Below are 26902 nucleotides of genomic sequence, written 5' to 3' on the forward strand. Positions count from 1 at the left end.
CTTCTATTCTATATCCATACTAAACCCTAAACACAATTCACTCTCTTCCAAAGTGAGTCAGAAATCATTGTTTTAATGGCTAAATGCTTACCCCACAGCAATTTAAAAAAAAAAGGGAAGCCACAAATTATATTCCTTCCTATTATTATTGTTCTTGTTCTTATGAGAAGGTTGAGAAGCACGTCACGCAGAGGCAGAAACAGAAGTAGAGGCAGAGAAAGCAAGTCGGTTGCTTCAACAAAGACAGAAGAAGCACGGCAAGGCAGCAACTGGCGGTGAGCGGCAAATGGAGGTGAGCAGCAAGCTGTTGCGAGCAGCGATTAGCAGCGGGGAAACGAGACACAGCTTTCGGGGAGAGGCACGGAGACGAGGCCGCTGCTGTGTGTCATGTTCTTCTGCTTGACCGCACGGAAAGAAGCGAAATGGTTGCTACCATCTCAACAAAACACAGTGACTACGTCAGCAGCGTGGTCGCCGGATATGTGCTCCAGCAAATTCGAGGGCACGCTTGTCAAATTTCAAACCTTTCAAGAATTATTTTGTCAATAACAAAAGTCAGATACCATTTTATCAGCGTCAAAATCTTTCGAGTATCAATTTAGTATTTATCTCTAGATAAAAAATAACCAACAGCTCCGTCTCTATTTCGCGTGAGTTCTATGTTGCGCGTGCCAAAGTGTTAGTAGTCCATTATCAATTTTTCGGATGTCATGAAAATATTGGTGTATATTTTTATTTTTTATAGGCCAATAATAAAATAATTTTGTATATTTTGGCGATCATTTTACTTAATGCGGATTTAAAAAAAATAATATTTTTATATATTTATTTGTATAAAAAATCCAAAAAAATTACTTAGTTCTTAGGAGTGTGTATGCCATACTTTTAATATACAGAAGATGTTAGACGGCTAGTCATTGATTTTGCGGTGAATGATTATGCATGATGTAATATGATTGTGAATTTTTAGAATTAATTATGTTAAATTAATATTTAAATTAATTGAAAGGAAATTTAGTTTTTAATTTTGTTGTCAAAATGAAAATGAAAAGGAAAAAAGCAAAACAAATACTTCAACCTGAAAAGGGGGAGACACAAGCGTGAAGGTCGCGTGACTTTTGAACAAGTTGGTTCGGTCCACGCTGTCACTGAGACAAACACGAATTTCTTATTACGTAGTCTAACCGAGGAATGATGATGCCACGTCAACACGTTCCTTCCTAGTTAACTGTACTACATAGGTTGCATGTAGCCAAACGTTTTTTGAAGCCCAACCCGTGGGCGCACACCGTGCGCCGCGTCTGTTTAATACCAAAACCGGCGAAGTCGCTAGATTTGCATTCCTTCTTTCTTCTCTACTTTCCATCACTGCCTAACTACCATCTACGAGGGTAATTATTTATTATAATATTATCATTCAATTATTTTTTTATTTTAAGTTTTTCAAATGATGATAGTTAAAGTTTATATAATAATTTGGAATTAAGGACATTTTAGTAAAAGCTTTTAAATGCTATTTACTTAAAATTACACCACCAATATAACTAAATTATGAGTTTCTAAATCTATAAAAATATAGTTTTTAACATAAATTGTATATATACATTTTACTAATATTATTGAAAGAAACGTACTAATTGACATTGCATACGCAGTTACGCACTACTCTCCCCTTTTCTCCACCAACTTAAAACGGTTATTAATCACTCGAAACAAAAGTTGATGGCGATGGATTGTTTTATGCTCAGCAATTCGGAAAATCCCTCCAAATGACCCCATTTTATTAATTAATTTGCAAATTGCCATAGTTTGAAGAAGGATTACGTGTTGTGCTATATATTGTTTTGAACTTCATTCCCTTTTTTTTTTTCATTTTTTTGGGTGCAACTGAAGTTTATTGACAAGCGGCGAAGTAGAATTGCATTGTAATTTCTCTTTTGCAAGGTAACAGCACTCGTTTTTTTTGCAACGATAACTTGGGAAACTACCACTAAAAGCAGAAGGGAAACACCGAAACAGCCAATAAACGAAACCATCTTATTTGTGGACGTAAATCTAGTCCCATAAAATTTACTCAATCAAGTAGGTGTTGCTAGTAGAATAAGATTTTTTTTGCTTTAAAAAAATAGAAGAAAATTGTACTAGAAATGTAAGGCAATTTCATTAAGCGAATATTACAAATTTAAGAACTAAAAAATTACAGACACTTGAGTGATAAACGCAAAAAACTAAGGTAGCCCAACAATTTTTACATGTTCAAGCAGATAATCAACGGGGCTGTGAAATTAAAAAACAGAAGCATGTTCAAATTGAATGAGAGCATGGATATCATCATTCATCGAAGGTCCAAAGTTCCCCAACCACACTTTCCTGAACAACGTTGTTGTTGTTGTTGGCGGCGGCGGCAGCAGCAGATTGTGCATCATAGAAGGGCATTTGATCATAAAACCCAATGTAGTTCTCATATGCCATTAGCTCCTCCGAAAGCTTCTCCACCTCGTAGCTCTTCTTCTCCTCTTGATGTTGTTGATCACCACTTGACCCACCTGCCACCTCCGATGCCGAGCCAGAACCAGACCCATACTCAGAATTCTCATCAACACAACTCACAAATGGGTCTGCATTGATGGCATCACCAACGCCAACGGCTCCTCCATGGTTCAGATCGTAACCAAACTCCAAGTTGAGGTTCAGAGTCCTTGCCTGGTTGTTCATGTTGTTGTTGTTGGCATCACCATATTGATACAGAGGAGGATGATTACTCGATCGTCGAATCGGAGGAGGAACGTTTGGAATAACATTGCGAGATTGTTGAATGGAGTATTCGTCATCCTCGTTGGGGAAGTTCACTTTAGCTTTCTTTCCGCGAATCTTACGAGCTTCTCTGTCGTAGGCCCTGGCGGCTTCTTCGGCGGTGTTGAAGGTTCCGAGCCAAACGCGAACACCTTTTCTTGGATCACGAATCTCCGCCGCCCATTTTCCCCATGGACGCTGCCTGATCCCTCTGTAGAGGTTCTTCCTCTGCCTCTTCGCGGGGGGCTTGCTGTTCTCCTGATCTTGCTCACCAACTGTTTGACAAAACACCGCTTTCAGAAAAACGATACTAACAAAAGAAAGAAAGAAAGGGAAAGATGAGAAGAGCACTGACCTGAAGGCGAAGAAGCTTTACTGAGAGTGGGTGTGTTTTTGAGATGATGATGAGAAAAATCGAAGTCAAAGTCGTCGACTTGGTTGTTAGAGAATGTGTTGGGCCAGATTTCAGAGGCAGTAAGTCGGCGAGAACGGTTGCGGGGAATGAACTCAGCGATTATGGCACCGCCACACATGCTTAGATTCTTGTGTTTGATACTCCTTAATGTTGTGTATGAAGAAATGAAGGAAAAGCGTTTTGGTATTAAGAGTGTGTTATGAATGATGAGTTGTGAGTTTGAGAGAGATGGGGTTTAAGTAGTTGGTAAAATGGGAGGGAGAATGCGAAGACATGTCGTTGTCACTTGTACGATGCTAAACATGCAGCGTAAAAGTAATTAAATAGTAGCAAGTAGAGGGAACTGGAACCTTCCCAATGTTCATCTCATCTAACCCCTTCTCACTCACTCTTGTGACTCTATCTACTTTTGCGCTTTGCTTCTTTAATTTCTTTAACCTTTTGTTGAGTGGCTGGCACGCACTCGCCTCTCTAGAATTTAGATTCTAGGATCTAGGCTTTGACGAAATAAAATCATTTCATATGGTGATATTATATTCAAATTTCCGATACCAAATATAATGTCAATACTATTTTATATGGACTTTTCTAAAATAAATTTATTATATAATATCACCTTATATAAGTTCTTTTTCCGGAGTGAATTGTCAAACACAAATAAAATTTTTAGAGTGATATAAAAGTAGATGATTTTTTTTAAAAAATCAAATATATATATATATTATGAATTCACCAAAAAAATTAAAAAATTTCCTAATGAATTACTAATTACTATTACTAATATATTGTTGCATGTGTATGATATATGATACCATACATTGTTTTTATTATATTAATTTTTTATTTTTCAGATTGATTATTTCAATAATTTAAAATAGATTTGATAACGAGTTATTCTCTTGTAAGAATCATTCAAATGCTTAAAACGTTTTTTTAAGACGTTTTTTAATAATTAAATTTTAATATATATAATCGATTAAACTATGTTATTTTTTGTCAAAATTAGACCAGATAAATTAATTTAACCGAAAAATCGGTAAAATAAATTTTGAATCGATCTGTTTTGTCGATTTTTAACAAATCAATGGTGGTTCGATTCTAATGGTTTTTGATCGAAACCAACTCCTCTTGATACCAATTTTTTTAAAGTGTATCAAAGCGTTTTCGTTTAGACGAATATTGAAATAAAAAGTAAATTAAAATTTGTAAAAGAATAAAAGAAGTTAAAAATAACAAATTCGAAAAGAAAATTGATTGAAATCGAAAAAATTGCGTTAAAATTTAAAAAAAAAGCAGTAAAGTGCCTTCGACTAGGTCAAAGGGCTTTGACATGGAACTTAAAACTGCTGAAATATAAATTGGATATGGAAATTAAAGAATGTTTGAAAGATAAATTTGCTTGAAAAGTAAAGTTTACAGAAAATGTAAATGGAAAATAAAGACACATGGAAGGAACCCTACGAATAATTGACTCGAGACAAACTCAGAAAGTTTTTGGGATGTGAGAGTGCATGAGTAATTTCTGAAGCAAAGTTCCAACCCTTATTCTCTAAAACTTTCTAATATTTATAGCCTATTTCTGTAACCGATTATTAATTACACAATATTGTCTTGTGCGCGCATTTTCTGGTAACCGTTTCCACTCTTTGCTAATGAAACGTTACCCATCAATTTCTTACGTGGTGAAAGCCTTCAACTTCTCCACCTATGTAACCATTCGATCCTTTATTCGAGCAACTATTCGATTTCTTATTCGAATACCTGTTCGATTAGGCTCGTTCGATTTAAGAAGGAATCTAAAATCGAATTCATGACGAGCAACTCCCAACTTATACCTGCACGTATACCTTTTTCGACATCTGCTTTCCTTCTCATTGTCTCTTCAACATTTTGAATTAGCTTGTCATAATCAAAAATATTTTTCGATTAACACGATCTAAATTAATATTTTTTTTATAAAAATTGACTACAATATTTTTATTATAAGAAAAAATTAAAAAAGGATTAAGATTTAGAATTCTCGAAATATATATATATATATATATATATATATATATATATATATATATTAGTCATTTTTATAATAAGAGTATTATAGTCAATTTTTTAATAAAAATATTAATTTAAATTAGTTTAAAGTTTGGTTTACCAATTTTTTAGTTCAATTGATTTATTCGATTAAATTTTGATAAAAATAATAATACATTTTAATCGATTATATATATTAAATTTTAATTATTAAAAAAATTTAAAAAAAATATTTTAAGTATCTTTATATGAGTGACTCACTTCTCTTGTCTTGTATATACACACCCACACATAGAGCTAAATTAATTCATCATGCTTTTTATATTTGCACGGCCGTAAGAATAAAACTCATAGTTTTATTCAAATATTATTAGATTCTTACGTTTAAAATTTTATAAACAAATTTATACTTTGCAACAAATTAAAAGGGATAAAAAGTGTTTATGTTATAAAATTTATTATTACAGATACCTAAGTATATAATGTGATTTCTAATACATCTTTTCTACTTCCACTACTAGACTAATAGAAGTCTAAAGTTTGCGAAATTACATATTGGCTTAAATAACAAATACAAGTACACTATCATATAATTCTAGAATTCAATAAAATTACTTAAATATTAATTTAAAAGGTGATGAGAATTATCAAATATTATTTACAAAAACAGTAGTATGATTATATATAGAATTGATCAAGAATTTCCACTACTTTATAATATACCTTTATCTAAATTTCACCTTACAAGTTTACCCGAGTAATGAAGTGAATAACTTATTATAGGGTTATTATATATATATATAGTATGAATTTTATTTGCTAAAAATTACTTATATTTTATTTAAATTTTCTATTTGTGATATTCTTAACCAGACTCAAAAAGTATAACTAGTTTTAATAAAAATTAACAATAAGAGCAATCTTTAATTTTTATTATAATTCAATACACATCTAAAATTATTAGTAGTAGTACACTCTTTGTTTTTAAGTGATTCTCAAAACCTTCTTGCGGTGAGCATTCAAACGAAATGGAAAATGTGACACAAATTTGCCAAGTAGGATTAAATAATGACAAGTAGGATGGCCATGTGAGAAAAATTAGATAAACATTAATTAGAAACGATCCAAATGAAATTTTGTAAAGCAAAACATGTCAACCATAATTATTTGGTCATTAACAATAGTTATTAATGGATAATAACACATGTAAGCTGGAATATATATAGCAGGATAGTTGGTAATTAACTAATTAACAATTAGTACAAAGCAACGACCAAAAGCGAAAGCAGACGTACGATGAAAGAAGAAATTGAGAAAAGTATAGAGAATGAGCCATTTGGCACATTGGTTATCCATCTCGTGGGTATGATCCATGTCGGTACTGCCACAATAATTTAATTAAGCCGTCGTCCAACTGTGACTGTGACTTTGAACAAAATAAAAAATGCTGGTAATCCATGTAACATAGGCGTAGTTAACTTTTATGATTTTGAATATTGAGCATGGTAGTTGGTAGGCATCAAGTTTCTTACATACAAAATATCATTTCAAGATTCAACTTTTCTACAATTTGTCAAAAATAGGTTGAATTGACTTTACATTTTTTTTGGGTAAAAGAATTGACTTTACATTGATTAGTCGCATTTGAAGAAAATTGAGTCGTCGAATAGATTTTCTGAAATCTGGATATTTTTTTTGGACACAGCTGAATCTAGATTTTTTTGGACATGGGTAGGATTCAAAGACCCGAATCAAGTTTTTTTTTGTCAAGTAAATTGGACAGCCCAATCCTAACCATTACACCCATTGTTATACACACACACAACACACTCACACATACTACCATAGATAATTAGATATAAAGCAGATAGTTAAACCATCTGTGTTGGGCCTCTGCTGCGGTTAATCTAGGTTTAAATTAAGGAAAAGACCTCAGCTCCTCAAGGCCCAAGTTTTCTTATGAAATGCACTAGTTTTTGGTTAAGTATGTAATGCACTTATAATATATGGAGTGGATGGGCTACCCCTCAAGAAAGAAACAAAGCCCAAGTTTTGACAAAAAATTTGAAAAGAGGTAATTACCATAATTTTGAAGAAGAAAAATATGGTGAATGTTAATATGTTATATTCAGACAATATTCAATATTATATCCGAGTTTAAATCTTGCCATTGACCAAATAATAGATAGAATCTTTAAATATGTTTGTGAGGTCTAGAATTAGGATTGTTCAATCTATTGAGTAAGAAAAAAAAAGTAATTGTCTTTGGTAGGTTAATACTAAAATTAGCACATGAAGTTACATTTGTGTCTTAACTTTATTTTTAAAATTTTAATATATTCAATTTGGTTTCTCAATTTAGTATTTATGATTTACGTTAATTTTTTATTTTATTTTCACCACAAAATTATTAATAGCAGGTTAAAATAGTCTAAACTAAAATAGACTAACGACTGTTATGATGAACTTGTTAACAGGTATCCAACATAGCAATTGAAACCTTTTATCTTAAATTGTTCTCTAAGAAGCAAACCCTTAAGTAAAACTAGGATTATGATTTTAAATGCTTCATACAGAACAAATTGAGTTAAAAAAAAGTTTAATTGACATTTCAGATAGCTGTTAGAAAATTTAGCGGAATAGCTGTCAGTCTATCTCAATATGTAGTTAGTGATCATATGAAAAAAAAAAATTAATGAGTCACATGCTAAGTTGCAGAATCAAATTAAGTAAATTGAAATTTTAATTTGAAAGCCAAATTAAAGCGCAAATATAACTTTAAAGATCAATTTGAGTATTAATTTATTTTTCATTTGGTTAACTTGTTTTAATAGATTTACGATATTAAATGTAAAGAGGTAGTATATGGAATAACTTTTAATTAGTAATATATTAACTTTTTTTAATTCTAAAATTTTTTATTTTATAAAGAATTTAGAATTTAGAGTTCGTAATTTAGTATTTATGGTTAAAGGTTTAGGATATATATTTTATAATTTAAAATAAAATAATTTTAAATAATTTGATTGATATTAGCTAAAAAAAGTTAATTTTTTTAGTATTGAACATAAATATGTACATAACATTCATGGTTTAATTTCACTTAAACAAATGTATATTTACACTAACTTATCACTTACTAGTATATTAATAGATATTAACTTGTTTATTAATTCATTCTTTTATTCTTATGTATAAACTTAATAAAAGTGAAACCACTTGAGATAGCAAATGACCTATAATTTAATTAAGAGGTTTTGGATTTAAAAATTTAAAATAACAAAAAATATTTTTTATAAATAATATATATTAAAGGGTATTTTAAGATGATAAAAATAGAATTAATTAAAATGACAAATTATTTATGATTTAACCAAAAAGTTTTGAGTTTAAATATTAAAAATAAAAAATATTTTTTATAAATTATATATAACAAAAAATATTTTAAAAAAATTAAACACCAATCCTTCCTTACATTCCCATTATATATAATATATAGGCATAGAAATGCGACCTTCTGAATCCGAAGAGCTTACCAAACATTTTTCGGCTAATTTTTTTTATATTAATTAAATATGTGTAATACGTCATTATTAAAAGTTTTGGTGTTTTTATTTATGGTATTATATTTTTTTAAATTGATATTAATCCAATTAAATTAGGATTGCACACGGATCGAATTTGATCGGATATAACTTATAACTAGAGTGAGACCTGCACAATGTGCGAAGAGGTAAATTATTTATACTATATAGTATATTTTAATAAATGTTACATTAAAAAATTTTAGAGAACATATTATAAATAGATTTTGAATTTATTTATTTTTAAAAAAGACATAGGTTATTTATATTAGAGTTATACAAAACTGCATTTTCTTTTTTTTTTTTCATTTTTTGATTTGCATTAACGGCTACACTTTGTCTTTTTTTACAGTTTCTTTGTTTGTAAATAATGAAAAAAATAAATGAATGAGAATGAAAAACATATAAAAATGTTATATTAAATTTAAGAAATTTTTGACAATTAGTATAAGAGATTAAGAAGTGAAGAGTAGTAAGAGTTTTAATATGTATAAATTGTAGAATTTGAATATTTATAACTGAAATTTTTTATAATTATTATTATTATGATACTTTTAATGTATATTTATTGCATTTAATTAGTACTTGATGTTTCAATTGAATAATAATAGATAAGAGTTTTTGTTTTAATTTTTTTAAAACATTTTACTAAATAATGATTGGTTGATTTTCATCTAGCAATTTTAGGTATTAACTCTTTCGGTCTGTCATTACCACTGCAAATTCTTCTACAACAAAGAGAATAAGACATGGTCAAAGAATGATAATCTATTCCAAGTAAATTGTAGAAGTAATACTGTATATGTGTAATAACAATTTGAAAAAGAGGAACACGTAAATGTAAATTGTTGAAGAAGTACTTCACATGTAAAATAACAATTTATAATTTGATGATGAAATATTGCAATCGATAGTATATAGGGAGCAATAATTTTAAATGCACATTAATTTTGGTTGTGACCGTTGGACAGAACTGTTTAAAAAAGATGAATACATAAACTTGTGCTACTCGCAATGAGTTCACAATTAAAAATGTTATTATTTATAACAAATAAATAGGGATATTGAAAATGATATTGAACAATGAGAAGAGTAAACGGCAAAGTTAAAAATCTTTAGGAAGATACCTGAGACAAATTTCTTATGTTGGCGCCGCCGAATTGTGACGTTGTTTTGAGACCCAGAATCGAGCTCTGGCAGGAAAACTGCAAGAGAAGGAATGGAGTTTGCCCTGATTTTTGCAATTTATGCAATGAGGCTCCGCCGGAGATGAACATCGCAATGTACAATTTGTTTTAAGGAAAAAATAATGGCTCATGGAACCGAAAGAGGATGGAGGAAATAAGATGAGACCAGAAGAGGATGGAGGAAATAAGATATTGATACGGAGAGGTGGTAAGAGGGTGAGGGTTTGAGAAAAGTAATAAGCTCTTTGGTTTTGAGAGCTTTTTGTTAAATGTTAATTTGTGTTTTTGTTGTTTTAGAAATAAGGATTTATTTAGAAAAAGTTAATTTGTTGGTTTTTATTGTGTTTTTTAGTTGTTTTTTGTGTTTTTTTTAATGTGAAAATAAAAGTTGATTTGGCAAGATTTGAGTGGTGGATTCTAAAATTTTGCCAAGTAAGCGTTGGTGCTGACATGACGTTAGTAGAAAAAGAGAAATAACTTAGAAGCAATGTGGGTAAACCTATGTACCTACTTTTATATATTAAGAATAGATAGATAGATTCTATCCGGTTCGCGTTGCACTTATCGGATCGGATTGGATACGATATCCGCATTTTTTTAAGTTGGATCCGGATTGGATATCGATATCCGCATAATTCAAAAAAATTGTTTTAAGGTCCTTTTTGACTCTAAAAAAATTCATTTTTTCATCTGTTTAAGCCTATTTACTCCTAAAATATTATCAATAAAAATTTTTTGAATAATAAAAGAAAAATCATAACACAAGATCTAAGTTTAATTATTCTAAGTTAAAGTACAACATAAAAAATTAAAAACAAAATATCATAAAATTCATAAAACAACACACTAAAATTTATATTACATTACGATTTACTTTTTTAAACTATGCTATTTATATGAGACGTGTGGATATGCGGATCTATAAATATCACTACCAAATTCGCAATCTGATCCTACATAGTGTGAATCGGATAATATTTATAAAATTTGGATTGCGGATAATTACCGCGAATATGCGATATTATTCGATCCATGAGCAGCCCTAAATGGGATCGTTTAAGAAAAAATAACTTAAAATAAAAATGTTCAATTTGTAGTTTTAAATTTTTTTAATGATCCCATTATGTGGGAGCAAAGTTAGCAATTTTGAAACCACAGAAGAGCATCATCATTGATGAATGCATGCATCAGTCAGTGTTCAACAGAAATAACGAGTTTCAAGTTATAGACACACACTATAAATGTGGGTTACGATTAAGTAGGTGAATAATATACATAATTCATCAAGTATTTGTGGTGTGAAGAAGTGGTAAAGAAGAGAAGATGTGACCCACATCTTAACACGTGTCAGTCTAAGTAGCCCGCTTCTTCTGACACCCTTTCTTCGCTGTCACTTTCTATTACCTTCTTTCTTTTTAAGATAATCTTTATCTCTTTCTCTATCCCTATCTCTTGGATTTGTCTTTGTCGCATTTCAACAGCACAGCAGTTAGTAGCTAGCTAGAGAGATGGGGGAGGCAAGAGCCAATGTAACAAACAATTGTAATGAAGGAAAGAAGAAGACCAATCCATTGGGCAGCATAATCCTCACTCTTGGCGGCGGCGGGGGGGTTGCGGGGCTAGTCGTGATCGGTGGAGCCTTGGCCGTTGCAGGTTTCATGGCGGTTACGTCTTTCGCAAGAAACAAAAGCAATGCAAAGGCAAAGGGAATGGACGAATGCGGGTATAAGAGTGCAGAGGATCACAAAACTGCATGGTACATATGTATTTATATCATTGTGCATCAACGATTATGCATATCTACGTTAATAGGAAACTAAACTATTTTTGTTGAAGCAGTTTCACATCCAATAAGAGTATGAATTTGCACCAAGTTACTCCCTCAGAGATTATGACGATTGTGGTAATTTTCATCCTTCCTATTTGTTCCGTTAAGCACTTGCTTTTTGTTATTGTTGCAACAAAATTGGATGTTGAATTTGGTTCCAGGAGGAGGAGAAGAGTGATCATAAACTCAATAACGAAGAGGAGAACCAGACCTGCTTTCATCAACAGGAGATTGCGTTCTCTGACTGTTCACACCCTGAAAGTGCATCATCTTCCAATGACAATGGGGTTGCGGAAGATTGCACCATGTCACTGTTTAATAGCCCCAATGATGGCCATTCACATGGCTTCAAATCCACTGAAACAGAATCTGACAAGGACAGTGATATCAACGAGGGGGAAGATGATGATGATGATGGTGTTTTAGGGAGTGGTGAAGAGGAGGAGGAGGAAGAAGAGAGCTCGAAGGCAACAGGGTGCACCTCCTTCGATTACAATGATGAACCGGTTTGGCCTGCAGAGCTGATACCGGAGGAAGATTTCAAGGGAGAAAACTATTGTCATGGCCAAGTTTGCAGTGACTGTGATGCTGATGCCTCCGATTATGCTGAGAATGAGAGCGCCATGAAGTTATCAAACGATGTTACTTCCAAAGGAACAGCAAAAGCAAATCTGTGTTTGGAGCTGAATGATGAACCTTCGGTACTCACAAACTGGATTGTTCCCACCGTTTTGCTAGCCTTGTTTTTCATCGTACTTTTTCTGACCCGACAAGAATCGATTTTTGTTCTCGATGAGGCTGAGTCTGTAGTATAGACTAGTTGTCCCATGAAGTAGATTTCGGATCCTATATATGTTTTTGTCTTATGAATTAGAACCATATGAACTTTGCAGTTTACACGATCTTTATATCTATTTTGAGAACCCATATTTCAATTAGTTATAACAATAATACAGGTTAGTCAAAGTGAAAATGTTAATAAAGGAAAAAGAAAATGGAATTCTTATTAATGTTAGGAACCTTATTAATCCCACTTATATAACGCAATTATTTTTATTTATTTATAGCATAGACCTTGTAATTGGAGAGATAAGACAAGTTAAAAAAGACTTTGTAACAACTAACAAGACATCTCCAGCAACTAACTAGTAAAATATAAATACTCGGATTTTTCTGCACAACTACATTTACAGTTTTGTATACTCCTTTATCCTATCACTCTTTTTTCTATATACAACCGCCTTGAGTTTCGAGTCTTTAGCTCGATTGGCTGCTGCCGGTTTATTGGGTTAGCGAGTTGGAACAAATTTATGTATGAAACAAAAATTTAGACACATAATAATGCCTTCCTTGATGCGAACAAAACTTAAAAGTTCCCTGATATAGTCTTGCAATGCTTGAACTAGCACTCGAGAACAGCATTGTCTTCCACCAAGCTCGGCCAGCTGCAACCGGTAGACCACCCTAAAACGCCTAATACATGATCCACCATAGAGCAAGCACTCACCTGAGTAACAACTTAACTGTTAGTTGACCTAAGTTGCATGTAGTTAGAAAGAAAAATCATGAATTAAGTACTGAGCATAATGGTGACATGGTACAGTACCAAGTTTTCCAAGTTTCCTTCTATGTGAAATAACATGACACCCATTCCTCTTCCTCCATCAATCTCAGCCTGGTCATTTGATAAGTCAAGTGTTACGTATATGCCAAAATAAAATCGAACGAATGTAATGTCAAATACATGTTATGTTATTTCAGTATAGTGTGATTGCTGGGACTTCGTTTAACCACTCACCATACAAGAACATATGGTTATGCCTGCTGTGGCCAATGCTGTTGTGACCTCGGCCATCATGCCTGAAATATTTGGTTGACAGGTTACCAATGAGGAATTTTTACTAGAAGGAATCAAGATAACAGCTAATAATACATATTTCATCATTGTAACTTCATGCCATATTCTGAATCAATAGCTCTGGATGATCAAAGATTAAATATGAAAAACACGTATTATTTTTAGAGTTTATCATCATACCGACTCTGTCCTGCAAAGCATATAGTCTAATAAAAATGCTTACTAGTAAGTATCATGCTGATCCCAGGAATGAAATTAATCAATATTATTGGAATAGTAAGGTTACCTCTTCGGTCTATGCATACCACACACAACCATTGGATGGAGTGCCCCTCAATATTGTGCCAAGTAGCAATTTTCTGAGCTTGCCAACTTTCTAAACCTGGCAGGACTTCCTTATATCTTGGAACGGTAGCTTGAATTATTTTGGCCAAATTGTTTCCCTCATGCAACATCTGTTCTTTGCCATTCAAGCTTACATGATGCACGTGCTTGTTATGTTTTCCGTTTACCTTGGGGGACCAAACACTTCCATTCTTACTTTGGGGGAGAACCCGATTCCTTTCTGGAGTTGTTATTTCCACTCCATTCACAAACATTTTTCCCCACGTTGGTCTACAACCATTTGAACCTTGTGACAGTTCTTCAGATTCACTTTCTCCTTCAGAATCAGTGACAAAGTCATTGACTGCTTCCGTTGTGATGTCAGAAGCAGAACGTGCGGCTTGCTCCCTAAGGAACTAGACAACATAAAATGCTTAGTTAGAGCACAACCTTTTTTCTAGTCTAAATGACTCAGGCACTACATCCGTTTTATGAGACTATACCTTCATTATTTTGTGCCTTGCACTACGGGTTTTAGCATGTTGCAACCATTGCTTATGCCTCTGAAAAGCTGATTTGCTGGAAAGTGCCTGTAACAAAAAACTATGAGCTCCAATGATGCTAAAAGGGTAACATGCAGTAACAGTGACTGATCAACGTTATAAGTTTTCGAACGGGTATAAACAACCGATCAATTTCATGGAGGGAAGTCAAAACATAAAAATTATGGATAAAATTTGTATAAGCATACATTTTTTTCTTCCTTATGGTGCTTAGGAGATACAGAAGACAGGCTTATAAAATAAATCCAAAACTTGAACCACAGATACTTAAATCATACAATTAAGCCAACATGGCACATTATCTTCGCTTTCCACAATTCCCTATTCAAAATATAATTACTTTCCTATCACGGCATATATGTCAAACAGTAATGACAAATAAATAGGGTGAGTTGAATAGCACGCACATTATATGTGATTATCTCCACTACTTCTGCATTTGCAAGTACACGTGCAGGAGAAACAAGATTACCATTGACCTGTATTGACACCATAAGGATCGCTAATATTAACAATGGTGTAAAACATCTTATTTTATTATGTCTTTTCCTGATTAACACCTGATTTAGATGATCACAAAAAATGAGGAATTTGATACCTTTGCAGCTACCATCTTGTTACCAATTTCAGTGTGTATCATATAAGCATAGTCAATGACAGTAGCACCTTGAGGAAGATTTTTAATCTGCATAAGATATGCATCAAGAATCTGATGAAAATATTCTGATACTAGCTTCTTAATTATATGTTTCAATGAATTGACAGAGAAAAAAGAAGGGGAGAAAAAAGGAAGTTGTATTGCATGTAACATAGCCCATCCTTACCTCTCCCCTGGGTGTAAACACAAAGACTCGACTTCCCAACAGATCTCTTGTAATTGTGTCTACAAACTCCCTGGAACTCATGTTGCCAACAAATTCTTCTTGCCACTCTCTAATTGCATTGAGCCAGCCAATCTGTACGAAAAAAATACTTCGTTTATTAAACAACTCAAGTATCAAAATTTTACCCCTTTTTTGGTGCAAAGTCAAGGTTACCATTAATAAACTTTCTAATCAAGTTTATTTCTATCACAATCTGTCAGGAACAGATAGCATACTCTGAGTGCAATGTTGGCATTATTAAGACACACTGTCTTCCCTCTTGCACTTTTACTATTAGGCAATGCACTTCCAACCAAGCCAGTGATAAATTCTCTCCCACTATAATGAGCAGCAATGCCCCTTTCAGCTATCAAATCCATTTCTTCTGTTCTAATCTGCGGGGGAAAAGAATTAAAAATTAAAAAAAATCAGGACAAACTAGTACAGAAAATCCTGTGATGCACTTCACGTGGATCAAGTAGAGCTCTATATACAATTAGTTGGAGAAAATGGAATTTGCAAAGATGAAATTAAATATGGAAACCCCAAAAAATTCAACATTACCTGGACTTCTAGCCTAAACATGCTCTCATACAAAAACGGAATCACAGTTGTATGAAGACTCTGGTAGCCATTGGGTTTTGGGGTTGCAATGTAATCCTTCACCTATGAAAAAAACATAGCAAATAGTTCTCACCAGTCAATGAAAATTTATTTCTCTTGAAAGTAATACTTTCTACCCTTAAATAGAGTTAAGAGAGTAGTACACATACAGATCTAGGAATAGGGGTCCAGATTCCATGGACCAAGCCCAGAACATGATAGCAAATCTGCATAAGATGAGAAGATCAGATAAGGTCTTCTGAAATGCAAGAAATAAGGTGGACCAAGTTGAAAACAATTACGTCCATGAACATGGTGTAGTTGTTACCTGCTGTGCATTGCATAAAGGACCAACCCCAAGGCATGGCTTTGGTTTAATGATGATACGAAGCTGGTCAAAATAAACAGCTAATACTTCAGAAGACTAAATTTTTAACTGAATTCTTCATAACACATTAATCTTTTCAATTTTCAAGTATGTATCATAGCAAACCTGTGCAATTTGGTTAATCTCATTGATTGATCCTTTTGATTTGAGAACAGCCTTATAGACACTGCAGGTGACCAGGAATATTTCTTAATGAATTGCAAGAGCAGTAAGCTAAAGTACAACACAAAACACATATTATCTAGAAGCACTTAAGTTTTAAATAGAGAACTATAAAGGAAACATACAAAATGTGGACAATGTCAAAATGGATCAGCCAACATGAAAAGGGGGAAATAACAAAACAGTGGTGCTGGTGCTGAGTTTTAACCTGTAAGGCTCTTTACACACCGCACGGACTTCTGTCTTAATAGTCAGAAGGTCTAAGAACTGATCGTCTTGGATTTTCTTCATCAATATTTTGTTTGCCTGTTGAGAAAGGGGAAATTCTTTTCTAATAAATGGAGACAGCATGAAGTTATAATTTTCTACTTTCTATTTAAACACAAATTTAAGATGAGCTGAGCAGTATTACCTCCATAAGTTCTTTCTCATGTTCTTTGTATAGGTCTGCAACTCTCCTCTTGACTTTAGCATAATCTTCAGCATTTGTGTACATAAATGAAAGATTTTCTAGTTCTGACTGCATATGAAAATGCATAATGATGAATTATGGTAAGCAAGATTAACCCTCATGTTATGAAAAATATAGACGTATTATAGTAAACTTCAAGATTAGTAGTCTCTTTTGTGAGTTCTTGTCTAATATAACTATATGAGGACTTGTGATAAAAACATTAATGCTAGCTCCCTGTGGCAGTGCATGCATACCTTAATTTGATACATCCCAAGCAACTTTGCCAAGGGGGCAAAAACCTGTAATGTCTCCATTGCAATGCTAGCCTATATAAAAATAGTAGCATCAGAAAAGCAACTCAGGGCCAAGCTTAGTCTTAATTCTTAAAACATTTGATACACACAGAGAAGCATAAATTAGTAATACTGCTATAATTTTAATGACATAAACATTCATAGGTTGTAAGGCATATTCAGAGCTATCAACATTGTGTAAACTCTTTACAACATCAATAAATAATAAGTGAATGCAGTAAAGGCAATTCAAGGATAAAGATAGATCTTCATAAACAATCAACTTCAGGCCACAGCCACTCAGAAGAAAATAAAGATTGTCATAAACAATCAAATTCTTGTTCAGTTTCAAGCAATTGAATATTAGAATAAAAGTGGCCTAAATGGATATACGAATCGTAGTGTCAAAGTTAGAAGATAAAAAATGTGCTGACCTGTTTATGTGGAGGCATATGAGATAGAGTGCGCATGTTATGTAACCGGTCTGCTAATTTGACAATAATAACCCGAACCTGCAATGACATCCATCAGTTGCCAAATTGATTTCAAGCTGTGACATAGAATACACTGGGAATAGACAAGCGCCTATTTATGTAGAAGAGTTCACCTCCTCTGTCATGGCCAGAAACATTTGCCGAAGATCCTCTGCTTTTACATCTTGAACAGAATCATTTTCATTCTTATACTTCAATTTTCCTAGCTTTGACACCTAGCTCGGGCATATAAGATAATAGGCACCCAATTCATTTGGAAATCATGGATATTTCATAAATACATTAAAATCAAGAATCAAGAAGAATCAGTACCTTGGTTTCTCCTTCCACAATGTGGCGTACAGTAGCACCAAACTCATCCTCAATCTTTTCAAAAGTAACAAGATTTGTATCCTCAACTGTGTCATGAAGTAACCCAGCTACCACCGATTCCCAGTCAAGTTCCTGATACGTAGTTGGATCCATAATAAACATTAATTTGTCATATACACTTATTTAACAGAAGCAGTAGCATTTCTGCACAACTTACAAGTTCTCCAAGAATACGTGCAACCTCAACTGGATGAATGATGAAAGGTTCACCACTGCGCCTTTTCTGACCATCATGAGCTTCAAACGCCAACTGTAACAACAAGGAATAAGACAGAGACAAAATTAAAATGTAAATCCTACTAACTTGAAGAGGTTTCTTTCTGAGAAAACATTTTTAAGATTGCTTACCATAAGGGCATTATGAACTAATTCTAGTTCTTTAGGGGATAGGTATGAGATCGTAGGTTTAAGATCCTGCAGCAATCAAATGGAATATATTAGGTCTCAAACACAAGCAAAGGGGATGTTGTTGTTCGAAGAATCATAACCAACATTAGACATTCCAGGTTCACTAGAACATTGTACCTCCCACAAACTTTCAGGGGTAACATCATTGGCAGTATCCACTGAGAAGGCTGACGAACTACGTAACTGCCATCTTCTACTAGCAACTTGAGACAAGATAGATTTAGAGAATCCTTCAAGAAGTATGATATCAAGCGCTCCGTCTGGATGTGAACTAACTATACTAAAGGCTTTGCATTCCTACCAATGTTCAAGATTGACAGGTAAGATAATCAACAACGATGCTGATATTTAAATGACACATAAAATTACAACACCAATATTAACTGTTTTGCCTTATACAGAGAGCCGGAAAAAAGGTCATAATGAATTTATAACCTTCTCCTCCCACCCAAATAAATGGGAGGAGAAGTAATACATCAATTAATTGCATTCTACAGTCTAATAATCCCGACATGAGTCGAAATGGCAGCACTCACACAAAGCTGGACGCAAAAACGCCAAGGGAAACTGCAAAAACTTACAAAATTATACCGGTTCCTTCTCCCATTTCGCTGCCGGGACATGGACGAAGACTGATGAGGATGAGCCGTGCTTGCAAGAAATCCAGTAAGGACCCTTGGAGCTTTCCAGGCACACGACAGAAGATTACAATCATATCTTCCACCCCCTTCCCATCTCCACTGCTTGCACACATTCACACATTCTAAAGAAACTGCAAGACACACAAGAAACAATACAAGCTCGGTCAAGAAGCACATGTCGAAATTTCCGCTTCAAAATAATCATCAAGAGTTCAAACAAACAAAAAGGAACATTCACTAAGCTACCAGAAAAAGAAAAAGAATTCAAGAACAACAAAAAGTTGAACCTAGGCATTATTAGGTAAGTAACATAGTTAAGGCCGCAAAAGTTGCAGGATTTGTTGGCATTTATCGCCGGAATTGAGACACATGCACATGGAGTATTGAAAGAGCCAAAAACAAAGATGGCAACTTGAACACAATTATTATTATTACCGTGAACTAAACGGTGGCATTTGTTTTCTGCCTTGTATCGTTCTTATTGGTAAGCAAAGCAAATGAAATGAAATGAAGGGAAAGCAAGCGTACCTGACATGGAAGAAGCAGATGCCATGTTGTGTTGAGAAAGCGCAGTCTCATTGAGAATTGAGTAGGACGAGCTCGATAAGAAGCGAGGTGAATCGGAAGCGACACAATGATGTGGTCATTGAATTTCGGAGCAGAAGAGGAGGAGGAAGAAGAAAGAGAAAGAGGGAGTGAGTGGATGAGCAGAATTGGAAGGAGGCGAAGGAAAGAAGGAAGATAACAGAGAGAGAGAGAGAGAGAGAGAGAGAGAGAGAGAGAAAGCTGAGAGGTAAGAGCAGATAAACCAGTTGAGCTGAGCTGAGCTGAGGCCACACAATAATACCCTTTTTCGTACCACCAGATATTTCTCTCCTCCCCTTCATTTCCCTTCTAAAAATCTAAACCCCTTTTTCATAAATAATAATAATTTTTATTTTGTATTTTGTATCTAAATTTCCACTAAAACTAAATTGGCCAATACATATTATTTTTACATGTTTTGTCAAAATAATCAAATTTATTTATAATAATATAATTATACAAAACTCGTGAAATATTAAATATGTACTTTTATCTGCAATAAATATTGTATGTGCACATCACATAATTAAAATGTTTAATACTTAATTTGGTTTAAGAAACGAGAAATTCTATTGTAAAAAAATAATTACCATTTATCAAGAAATAAAATATACTACTAGTCTCTTAACTAATTTTATATTTTTATTACATATATTTAATAAACAATTTTATTAGATAATGGTATGACCAGTAAACATCGGTTACACATTATAGCTCGGTTACACTTCAGGCCCGATCATAACCGACGATTTCATCATGAATGACCTCAAATCAATAACGTCGGATTTACCATTTATCCTCTTCCTAGACGTTACGTCTGAAGGACAACGGCCGACTTCTCCTGCTAATATAAGGCAGACAAAAGACCAAAAGAAGGTACGTCATTTTTCCAAGATTAAGAACTATTATCCCTTTAATGCTAACTTGAGCGTCGGAGTGCCTTTGCAGGTACCCACCCTCGCCGTTCATTTGTCACCGACGTATACCTCGGTCCACTCTAGGAGTCCGCCGATCTTACCAGAGGACGAGCTATACCTCGGAATTACCAGGCAAGAACATTTGGCGCCCACCGTGGGGCCGAGCAACTCGAAAAACCATTCGCAAAAGTCCCAAAACACCCTTGAAATACTACCATGGCTGACGTCCCTCCCCCGACCCCATCTGAGCTCCTTCGGATGGTAACCGAGCTTCAGCAAGCAAATCAACAAATGGCGGAGGAAAACCGAAGAATGCAGGAACAAATTGCGCAATTGGTTGCTAATCGGCTGGAACACAATGATGATCTTCATAATCGGGAGGAAAATCATGAACGTCGGTCAATACCGACTCATGTTTCAAAAACGCCCCAGCAGGAAGAAGAAGAAGCCCACCAGACAGAAAGGTCCCAACCAGACGTTGAGGAAGATGAGCGCGACAATTCTGCCGGACCATTCACGGCCGACATTATGAATTTTCAGCTTCCCCGACAGTTCACCCTGCCGAACACTCTGACCCCCTATGACGGATTGGGAGATCCAAAGCAGCATATTAAGAAATTCCGATCTATTATGATCGTTAATGGTGCATCTGACCCTATTTTATGCCGTTGTTTTCCATCTTTTTTAGACGGTCCTGCACTTGACTGGTTTTGTTCTTTGCCTGCAGATTCAATATCGCGTTTTCAAGAGTTGGCAAAGCAGTTCGAAGACCACTTTGCAGCATCTGCAATATACCTACACGATTCTGACTACCTGACGACCATCAAACAAGGACCACAAGAGAGCCTCAAGGATTATATCACTCGTTTTACAAAAGTCGCAATGAGGATCCCCGACCTTCATCCTGAAGTCCATCTCCATGCAATTAAGAGCGGCCTCCGTCCGGGCAAGTTTCAGGAGACGATAGCTGTGAGTAAACCGAAAACCTTGGCCGAATTCCGCGAAAAAGCCAAGGGACAGATAGATGTTGAAGAACTTCGGCAAGCCCGCAAAACAGAAAAGTCAACCGCGGCCAAGGACGATGATAAGCCCCGCGACAATAAGAAAGCATTCAAGCCGGTTCCCCGTTATGAGTCATACACTCAATTCAACACAAAGAGAGATGACATTATTAAAGAAATACTCAACTCCAAATTAATCAAGCCTCCTCGTAAAGCCGACGCTTATCCGGAGTCCAAGACCGTCGATAAATCCAAATATGGCACCTTTCATCAGAAACACGGTCACACAACGGATGAATGTGTGATCGCTAAAGATCTCCTAGAGCGCCTCGCAAGACAAGGACACCTCGACAAGTTCATTGCCGGGCGTATGCAGAAGAATACAACCTCGGCTTCCGACCTTGTGACAGCAAGTCCCTCATCAAAAGAAAAAGATAAAACACCAGCCCAACCCAGAGGAATAATTAATTGTATTTCAGGAGGATATGCGGGAGGTGGACATACTAGCTCAGCACGGAAGAGAACTTACCGGGCCATGTTGGCCGTCACAGATGCCCCTAAAGTACCTCAGTCGGTCCAAGACTTACCAGAGATGACTTTCGGATCAACCGACTTTAATAATACCGATGCTAATTACGACGATCCTGTGGTGATTTCTATCCAGTTGGGGGATCTAATAGTCCGCAAAGTACTTCTCGACCCCGGAAGTAGTGCAGACGTCCTATTCTTTACCACCTTCGAAAAGATGAAACTAAGTAACAAAATTTTGCAACCATACCATGGAGACTTGGTCGGATTTTCCGGGGAACGAGTCCCTGTTTTGGGTTCCGTGTGGTTACAAACCACACTCGGTGAGCAACCATTATTTAAGACACAAGACATTCAATATCTTGTTGTCGACTGTTTTAGTCCTTACAATCTCATATTAGGTAGACCATTTTTGAATAAATTTACAGCAATTGTGTCTACAGTTCATCTGTGTGTTAAGTTCCCTGTGCAGGATAACCTAGTGGCAACAATACATGGTGACCTCCATGAAGCTCGGCAATGCTATAATACAAGCCTGAAGCCGATCAAAAGGAACAACGTCGTTCAGGTCAACTCCATCCAACCCGACCAACCAAGTTTAACAGAAATAGATCCCAGAGCCGACTTTGAAGATTGGCCCATGCCAAACGAGGATTTAATAAAGGTGACCCTGACCGAGGACCCCGCCAAATACACCTTCATGGGGACATCTATCAGCAAAGAGGAGAAGGAATCACTCACAACGTTTTTGCGACAAAATGCCGACTTGTTTGCCTGGACATCTGCCGATATGCCCGGAATAGATCCATCTGTTATCACCCACAGGTTAGCAATTAATCCAGATGTTCGCCCAGTTTCTCAAAAGAAAAGAAACCTCGGAGCAGAAAAACGCCTCGCGTCCCTTGCCGAGGTCAAAAAGCTCATTGCCGCAAATTTCATCAGAGAAATCAGGTTCACAACATGGCTCGCCAATGTCGTTATGGTAAAAAAGAGTAACGGTAAGTGGCGCATGTGCGTCGATTTTACTGACCTAAATAGGGCATGCCCCAAAGATGCTTATCCTTTACCTTGCATTGACACTTTAGTTGACAATTCCTGCGGTTATGGTTCGCTGAGTTTTATGGACGCATACTCTGGTTATAACCAGATCCTCATGCATTCATCAGACAAAGACAAAACTGCCTTTATAACTGAATATGGTAATTACTGCTATAATGTTATGCCTTTTGGTCTAAAGAATGCAGGTGCAACATATCAGCGATTAATGAATAAGGTCTTCGAGAACCAAATAGGTCGGAATATCGAAGTCTATGTAGACGACATGGTGGCAAAGACCATAGTCGGCAACTCTCACATACAAGACCTAGCCGAGATTTTCGGGCAGATCCGACGATATAACATGAGACTGAATCCTGAAAAGTGTGCGTTCGGCGTACGCGGGGGAATTGAAGCAAATCCTGAAAAATGTCAGGCGATCCTTGATATGCAAAGCCCAAAAACGGTAAAGGAGGTGCAACGACTCACAGGACGCCTCGCCGCCTTATCCAGATTTCTACCCTGTTTGGCAGCAAAGTCTTTTACCTTTTTCCAATGTTTAAAAAAGAAAACAAAAAATTTTGAATGGACTGCAGACTGTGAATCAGCGTTTCAAAATTTAAAACAATTCCTTTCAAAACCAACTGTTTTACAAAAGCCAAAACCTAATGAGCCATTATGTATATACTTATCTATTACTGATACAGCAATTAGTTCTGTCCTTGTAACAGAAACGCAGAAAGGTCAGCAACCGATCTATTTTGTAAGTAAATCACTGCAGGGTGCCGAGCTTCGTTATCCAAGATTGGAAAAGCTGACGTTGGCCTTAGTCTTCTCCTCGAGACGACTCCGACCATATTTCCAGGGACACACTATCATCGTCAGGACCGAACAACCTCTTCGGCACGTCCTCTCAAAGCCGGAATTAGCAGGCAGACTTATCAAATGGGCAATCGAACTTTTTGAATTCGATATCCAATACCAGCCAAGAGGATCCGTCAAATCCCAATACCTAGCAGATTTCGTCGCAGAGCTTACCCAACCAACTATGGATGAACAGAACTCGGACTGGAGCCTGTTTGTAGATGGAGCCTCGAATCCCCAAGGGTCAGGTGCAGGGGTATTACTCGAAAGTCCTGAAGGTATCATCCTCGAACATTCTCTCCGATTCTCCTTCAAAGCTAGTAATAACCAAGCCGAGTATGAAGCCCTCGTCGCCGGGCTCAGGTTAGCAATTGATTTACACATTACCACCTTAAAGGTTTATTGCGATTCTCTATTGATAGTCCAACAGGTTAATCAAGTCTTTCAAACTAAAGATCAGCTTTTATTGAAATACTTAGAGCTTGTACAGCAGTTGGTAAATGGCTTTCGAAAAATTGAAATTTGCCACATTCCTAGAGAACAAAATCATAGGGCTAATATTTTATCAAAACTAGCTACTACACAGTCACACACAGCAACATTATTACAGTCAACCTTAGACAAGCCGAGCATACATGTCATGAGCACTTTAAACGTTTTCAATGAAACAAGTTGGCAACTACCTTACATACAGTACTTAAAAGAGGGTTCTCTTCCCAAAGAAATCTCAGATAAGAAAAGATTTCGACGACAAGCTTCTTTCTTCACTTTAATGAATAACACTCTATATAGGCGGGGATACTCCCGACCACTTTTGAAATGTTTAGACAGGAATGATGCCGATCTTGTGTTAGCCGAAGCCCATGAAGGAATATGTGGCATACATTCGGGGGCAAGAAGCCTCGCACAGAAAATACTTCGAGCCGGTTTTTACTGGCCGAGTCTGTGGGAGGATAGCAGAAAAAAGGTCAGAACTTGTGACCAGTGTCAAAAACACGCACCGATCATTAACATCCCAGCTGAGCAGCTTCACCAGTCTGTAGTAAGCTGGCCGTTTAACCATGGGGGAATTGACATCCTCGGCCCCTTTCCTACCGCACCCGGACAATTGAAATATTTGGTCGTGGCTATTGATTACTTCAGCAAATGGATTGAAGCACAACCCCTGGCAAGAATCACGTCCTCCCAGATGATATCCTTTGTTTGGAAACAAATCATATGCAGATTCGGAATTCCCCGGCATGTTGTCACCGACAATGGTCGGCAGTTTACCGATCATAGTTTTAAAGACTTCCTACAGAAGCTGAAGATAAATCACCACTTTTCATCGGTAGAACACCCACAATCTAATGGTTTAGCGGAAGCCGCCAACAAGGTCGTCCTGCACGCTTTAAGGAAAAAGCTCGACAACGCCAAGGGGCTCTAGGCCGAGCTGATCCCAGAAGTATTATGGTCATACAATACTACCGTCCATACATCAACAAAAGAAACTCCTTTTAGGTTGGTCTACGGATCCGAGGCTATGATTCCCTTAGAAGTTTCACAACAATCATTAAGAGTCCTAGCTGAGAATCATGATCAAGCTCGCCGAGCAGAACTTGACTTGATAGAAGAAATTAGGAATACAGCAGCCGTCCGTCACCAGGCTCTACAGCAGCAACTAAATCAAAGACATGCCAAACGAGTACAACCAAGGTCTTTCAACATCGGAGATCTGGTCCTGAGGAAAACTGAAACGGCTCGCCGACCACCCTCCGACGGAAAACTCGCAGCAACATGGGACGGACCCTACCGTATACTTGAAGTCCTCGGCAAAGGAGCTTACAGACTAGAACATTTGGATGGCACCAAGATTCCGAGTTCATGGAATGTCAGTTCTTTAAAACAATATTTCAGTTAAAACAAAAGCAGAGTGCTGGTACTCTTTTTCCTCACTTGAGATTTTTCCCAAAAAGGGTTTTGCTCAAGGAGGTTTTAACGAGGCCAGCCTACCCGAGTTAAAATTGTAAGGTACTGCTTTGACAAAGTTTGAATGCATTTATATATACTTTTAACAAATTCTGTCTAACCGAATTTATGTTATCATTAAATATCACAAGGGGTTTGTTACCAAATAACACCCTTCACAGACAAACAAATCGTCAAAACATCATTCCAGCCCATTAACGGGTATCAGAAAACGTAATTAGGAACATCCAAAACCTAATTACGCAGATTGTTAAACAATGAACAGTCATGAACATCCGTTCTACAAAACAAAAGAAAAACTGCTAAAACACTACACTGAACTATTACTTAGCTAAGTTATCACCACCTTCCTCAATCACTTCCTCGTCATCAACAAGCTGGCCGTCCCGAATCACCTTGCCCGGATCCATCTCCCCAAAATCGCCATCAGGCATCAGAAACTTGGCCTGCGTCACAGCACGGTAAAATCCTTCAGCAAAAGCATCAAGAATGTCACCTTCTCTACTAGCCTTGAATTCCTTCATCTGTGCGGTAAGGTCAGCAACTCGCTTATTCATATTCTCAACATCACTATTTTTCTTTTTTAACAGTTCAGCATCATTTTCACGATTCTCTTTTTCAACCTTTAATTCCTTTTCCAAGTCAGAAAATTTCTTCTGCAATTCTGTTAAGGCTAATTCTCTAGCCGATAATTGTTCCTTTAGGGCGCCGACCTCTTCAGCCTTAGTAGCCATCTTCTTATGCCT

At 35.8% G+C, this 26902-nt stretch overlaps 4 protein-coding genes across 5 annotated transcripts; 2 read left to right on the forward strand and 2 right to left on the reverse strand.

The window, feature by feature from the left end:
• Positions 1-2136: 2136 nt before the first annotated feature.
• Positions 2137-3755, reverse strand: LOC112695775 (ethylene-responsive transcription factor RAP2-12). The gene is made up of 2 exons (XM_025748243.3): positions 3149-3755; positions 2137-3068 (listed from the first exon to the last, which is right to left on the reverse strand). Exons 1-2 carry the CDS (start codon positions 3324-3326, stop codon positions 2332-2334), a joined length of 915 nt encoding a protein of 304 aa, XP_025604028.1. The 5' UTR covers positions 3327-3755; the 3' UTR covers positions 2137-2331.
• A 7520-nt stretch (positions 3756-11275) lies between these two features.
• Positions 11276-12737, forward strand: LOC112695777 (uncharacterized). Its single transcript, XM_025748246.3, has 3 exons — positions 11276-11763; positions 11847-11910; positions 11997-12737. Exons 1-3 carry the CDS (start codon positions 11516-11518, stop codon positions 12648-12650), a joined length of 966 nt encoding a protein of 321 aa, XP_025604031.1. The 5' UTR covers positions 11276-11515; the 3' UTR covers positions 12651-12737.
• Positions 12738-12966: 229 nt separating this feature from the next.
• Positions 12967-20150, reverse strand: LOC112695776 (putative GTP diphosphokinase RSH1, chloroplastic). Of its 2 annotated transcripts, none has more exons than XM_025748244.3 (24): positions 19787-20150; positions 19199-19389; positions 18735-18914; positions 18558-18623; positions 18367-18459; positions 18150-18281; positions 17951-18052; positions 17778-17855; positions 17305-17376; positions 17009-17116; positions 16805-16902; positions 16540-16600; positions 16375-16437; positions 16217-16273; positions 16008-16109; positions 15680-15838; positions 15405-15536; positions 15179-15265; positions 14988-15059; positions 14521-14607; positions 13980-14433; positions 13634-13695; positions 13442-13510; positions 12967-13342 (listed from the first exon to the last, which is right to left on the reverse strand). In XM_025748244.3, exons 1-24 carry the CDS (start codon positions 19809-19811, stop codon positions 13238-13240), a joined length of 2655 nt encoding a protein of 884 aa, XP_025604029.1. In that variant the 5' UTR covers positions 19812-20150; the 3' UTR covers positions 12967-13237. The 2 variants fall into 2 exon arrangements, with proteins under 2 accessions (XP_025604029.1, XP_072054056.1); XM_072197955.1 differs by having other exon boundaries at positions 19209-19389; positions 19787-20130.
• Positions 20151-20976: 826 nt separating this feature from the next.
• LOC112805247 (uncharacterized) lies at positions 20977-25614 on the forward strand. Its single transcript, XM_025847649.1, has 2 exons — positions 20977-23533; positions 23582-25614. The coding sequence occupies exons 1-2, from the start codon at positions 20977-20979 to the stop codon at positions 25612-25614; spliced, it is 4590 nt and encodes a 1529-aa protein (XP_025703434.1).
• The last annotated feature ends 1288 nt before the right edge of the window (positions 25615-26902 follow it).

Source organism: Arachis hypogaea, chromosome 6 (assembly GCF_003086295.3).
Source record: "Arachis hypogaea cultivar Tifrunner chromosome 6, arahy.Tifrunner.gnm2.J5K5, whole genome shotgun sequence".
Classification (NCBI taxonomy): Eukaryota; Viridiplantae; Streptophyta; class Magnoliopsida; order Fabales; family Fabaceae; genus Arachis; species Arachis hypogaea.

Coding starts and splice junctions, on each gene's coding strand:
- LOC112695775 (XM_025748243.3), bottom strand. CDS start 3,326: ATGTGTGGCGGTGCCATAATCGCTGAGTTCATTCCCCGCAACCGTTCT. Junction 3,069..3,148: donor TAAAGCTTCTTCGCCTTCAG/GTCAGTGCTCTT, acceptor TTTGTCAAACAG/TTGGTGAGCAAGATCAGGAG.
- LOC112695777 (XM_025748246.3), top strand. CDS start 11,516: ATGGGGGAGGCAAGAGCCAATGTAACAAACAATTGTAATGAAGGAAAG. Junction 11,764..11,846: donor GAGGATCACAAAACTGCATG/GTACATATGTAT, acceptor TTGTTGAAGCAG/TTTCACATCCAATAAGAGTA. Junction 11,911..11,996: donor CAGAGATTATGACGATTGTG/GTAATTTTCATC, acceptor ATTTGGTTCCAG/GAGGAGGAGAAGAGTGATCA.
- LOC112695776 (XM_025748244.3), bottom strand. CDS start 19,811: ATGGCATCTGCTTCTTCCATGTCAG. Junction 15,839..16,007: donor TGTTTAGGCTAGAAGTCCAG/GTAATGTTGAAT, acceptor TTTCCCCCGCAG/ATTAGAACAGAAGAAATGGA. Junction 13,511..13,633: donor TAACCATATGTTCTTGTATG/GTGAGTGGTTAA, acceptor TCAAATGACCAG/GCTGAGATTGATGGAGGAAG.
- LOC112805247 (XM_025847649.1), top strand. CDS start 20,977: ATGGCTGACGTCCCTCCCCCGACCCCATCTGAGCTCCTTCGGATGGTA. Junction 23,534..23,581: donor TTTTGGTCTAAAGAATGCAG/GTGCAACATATC, acceptor AGAACCAAATAG/GTCGGAATATCGAAGTCTAT.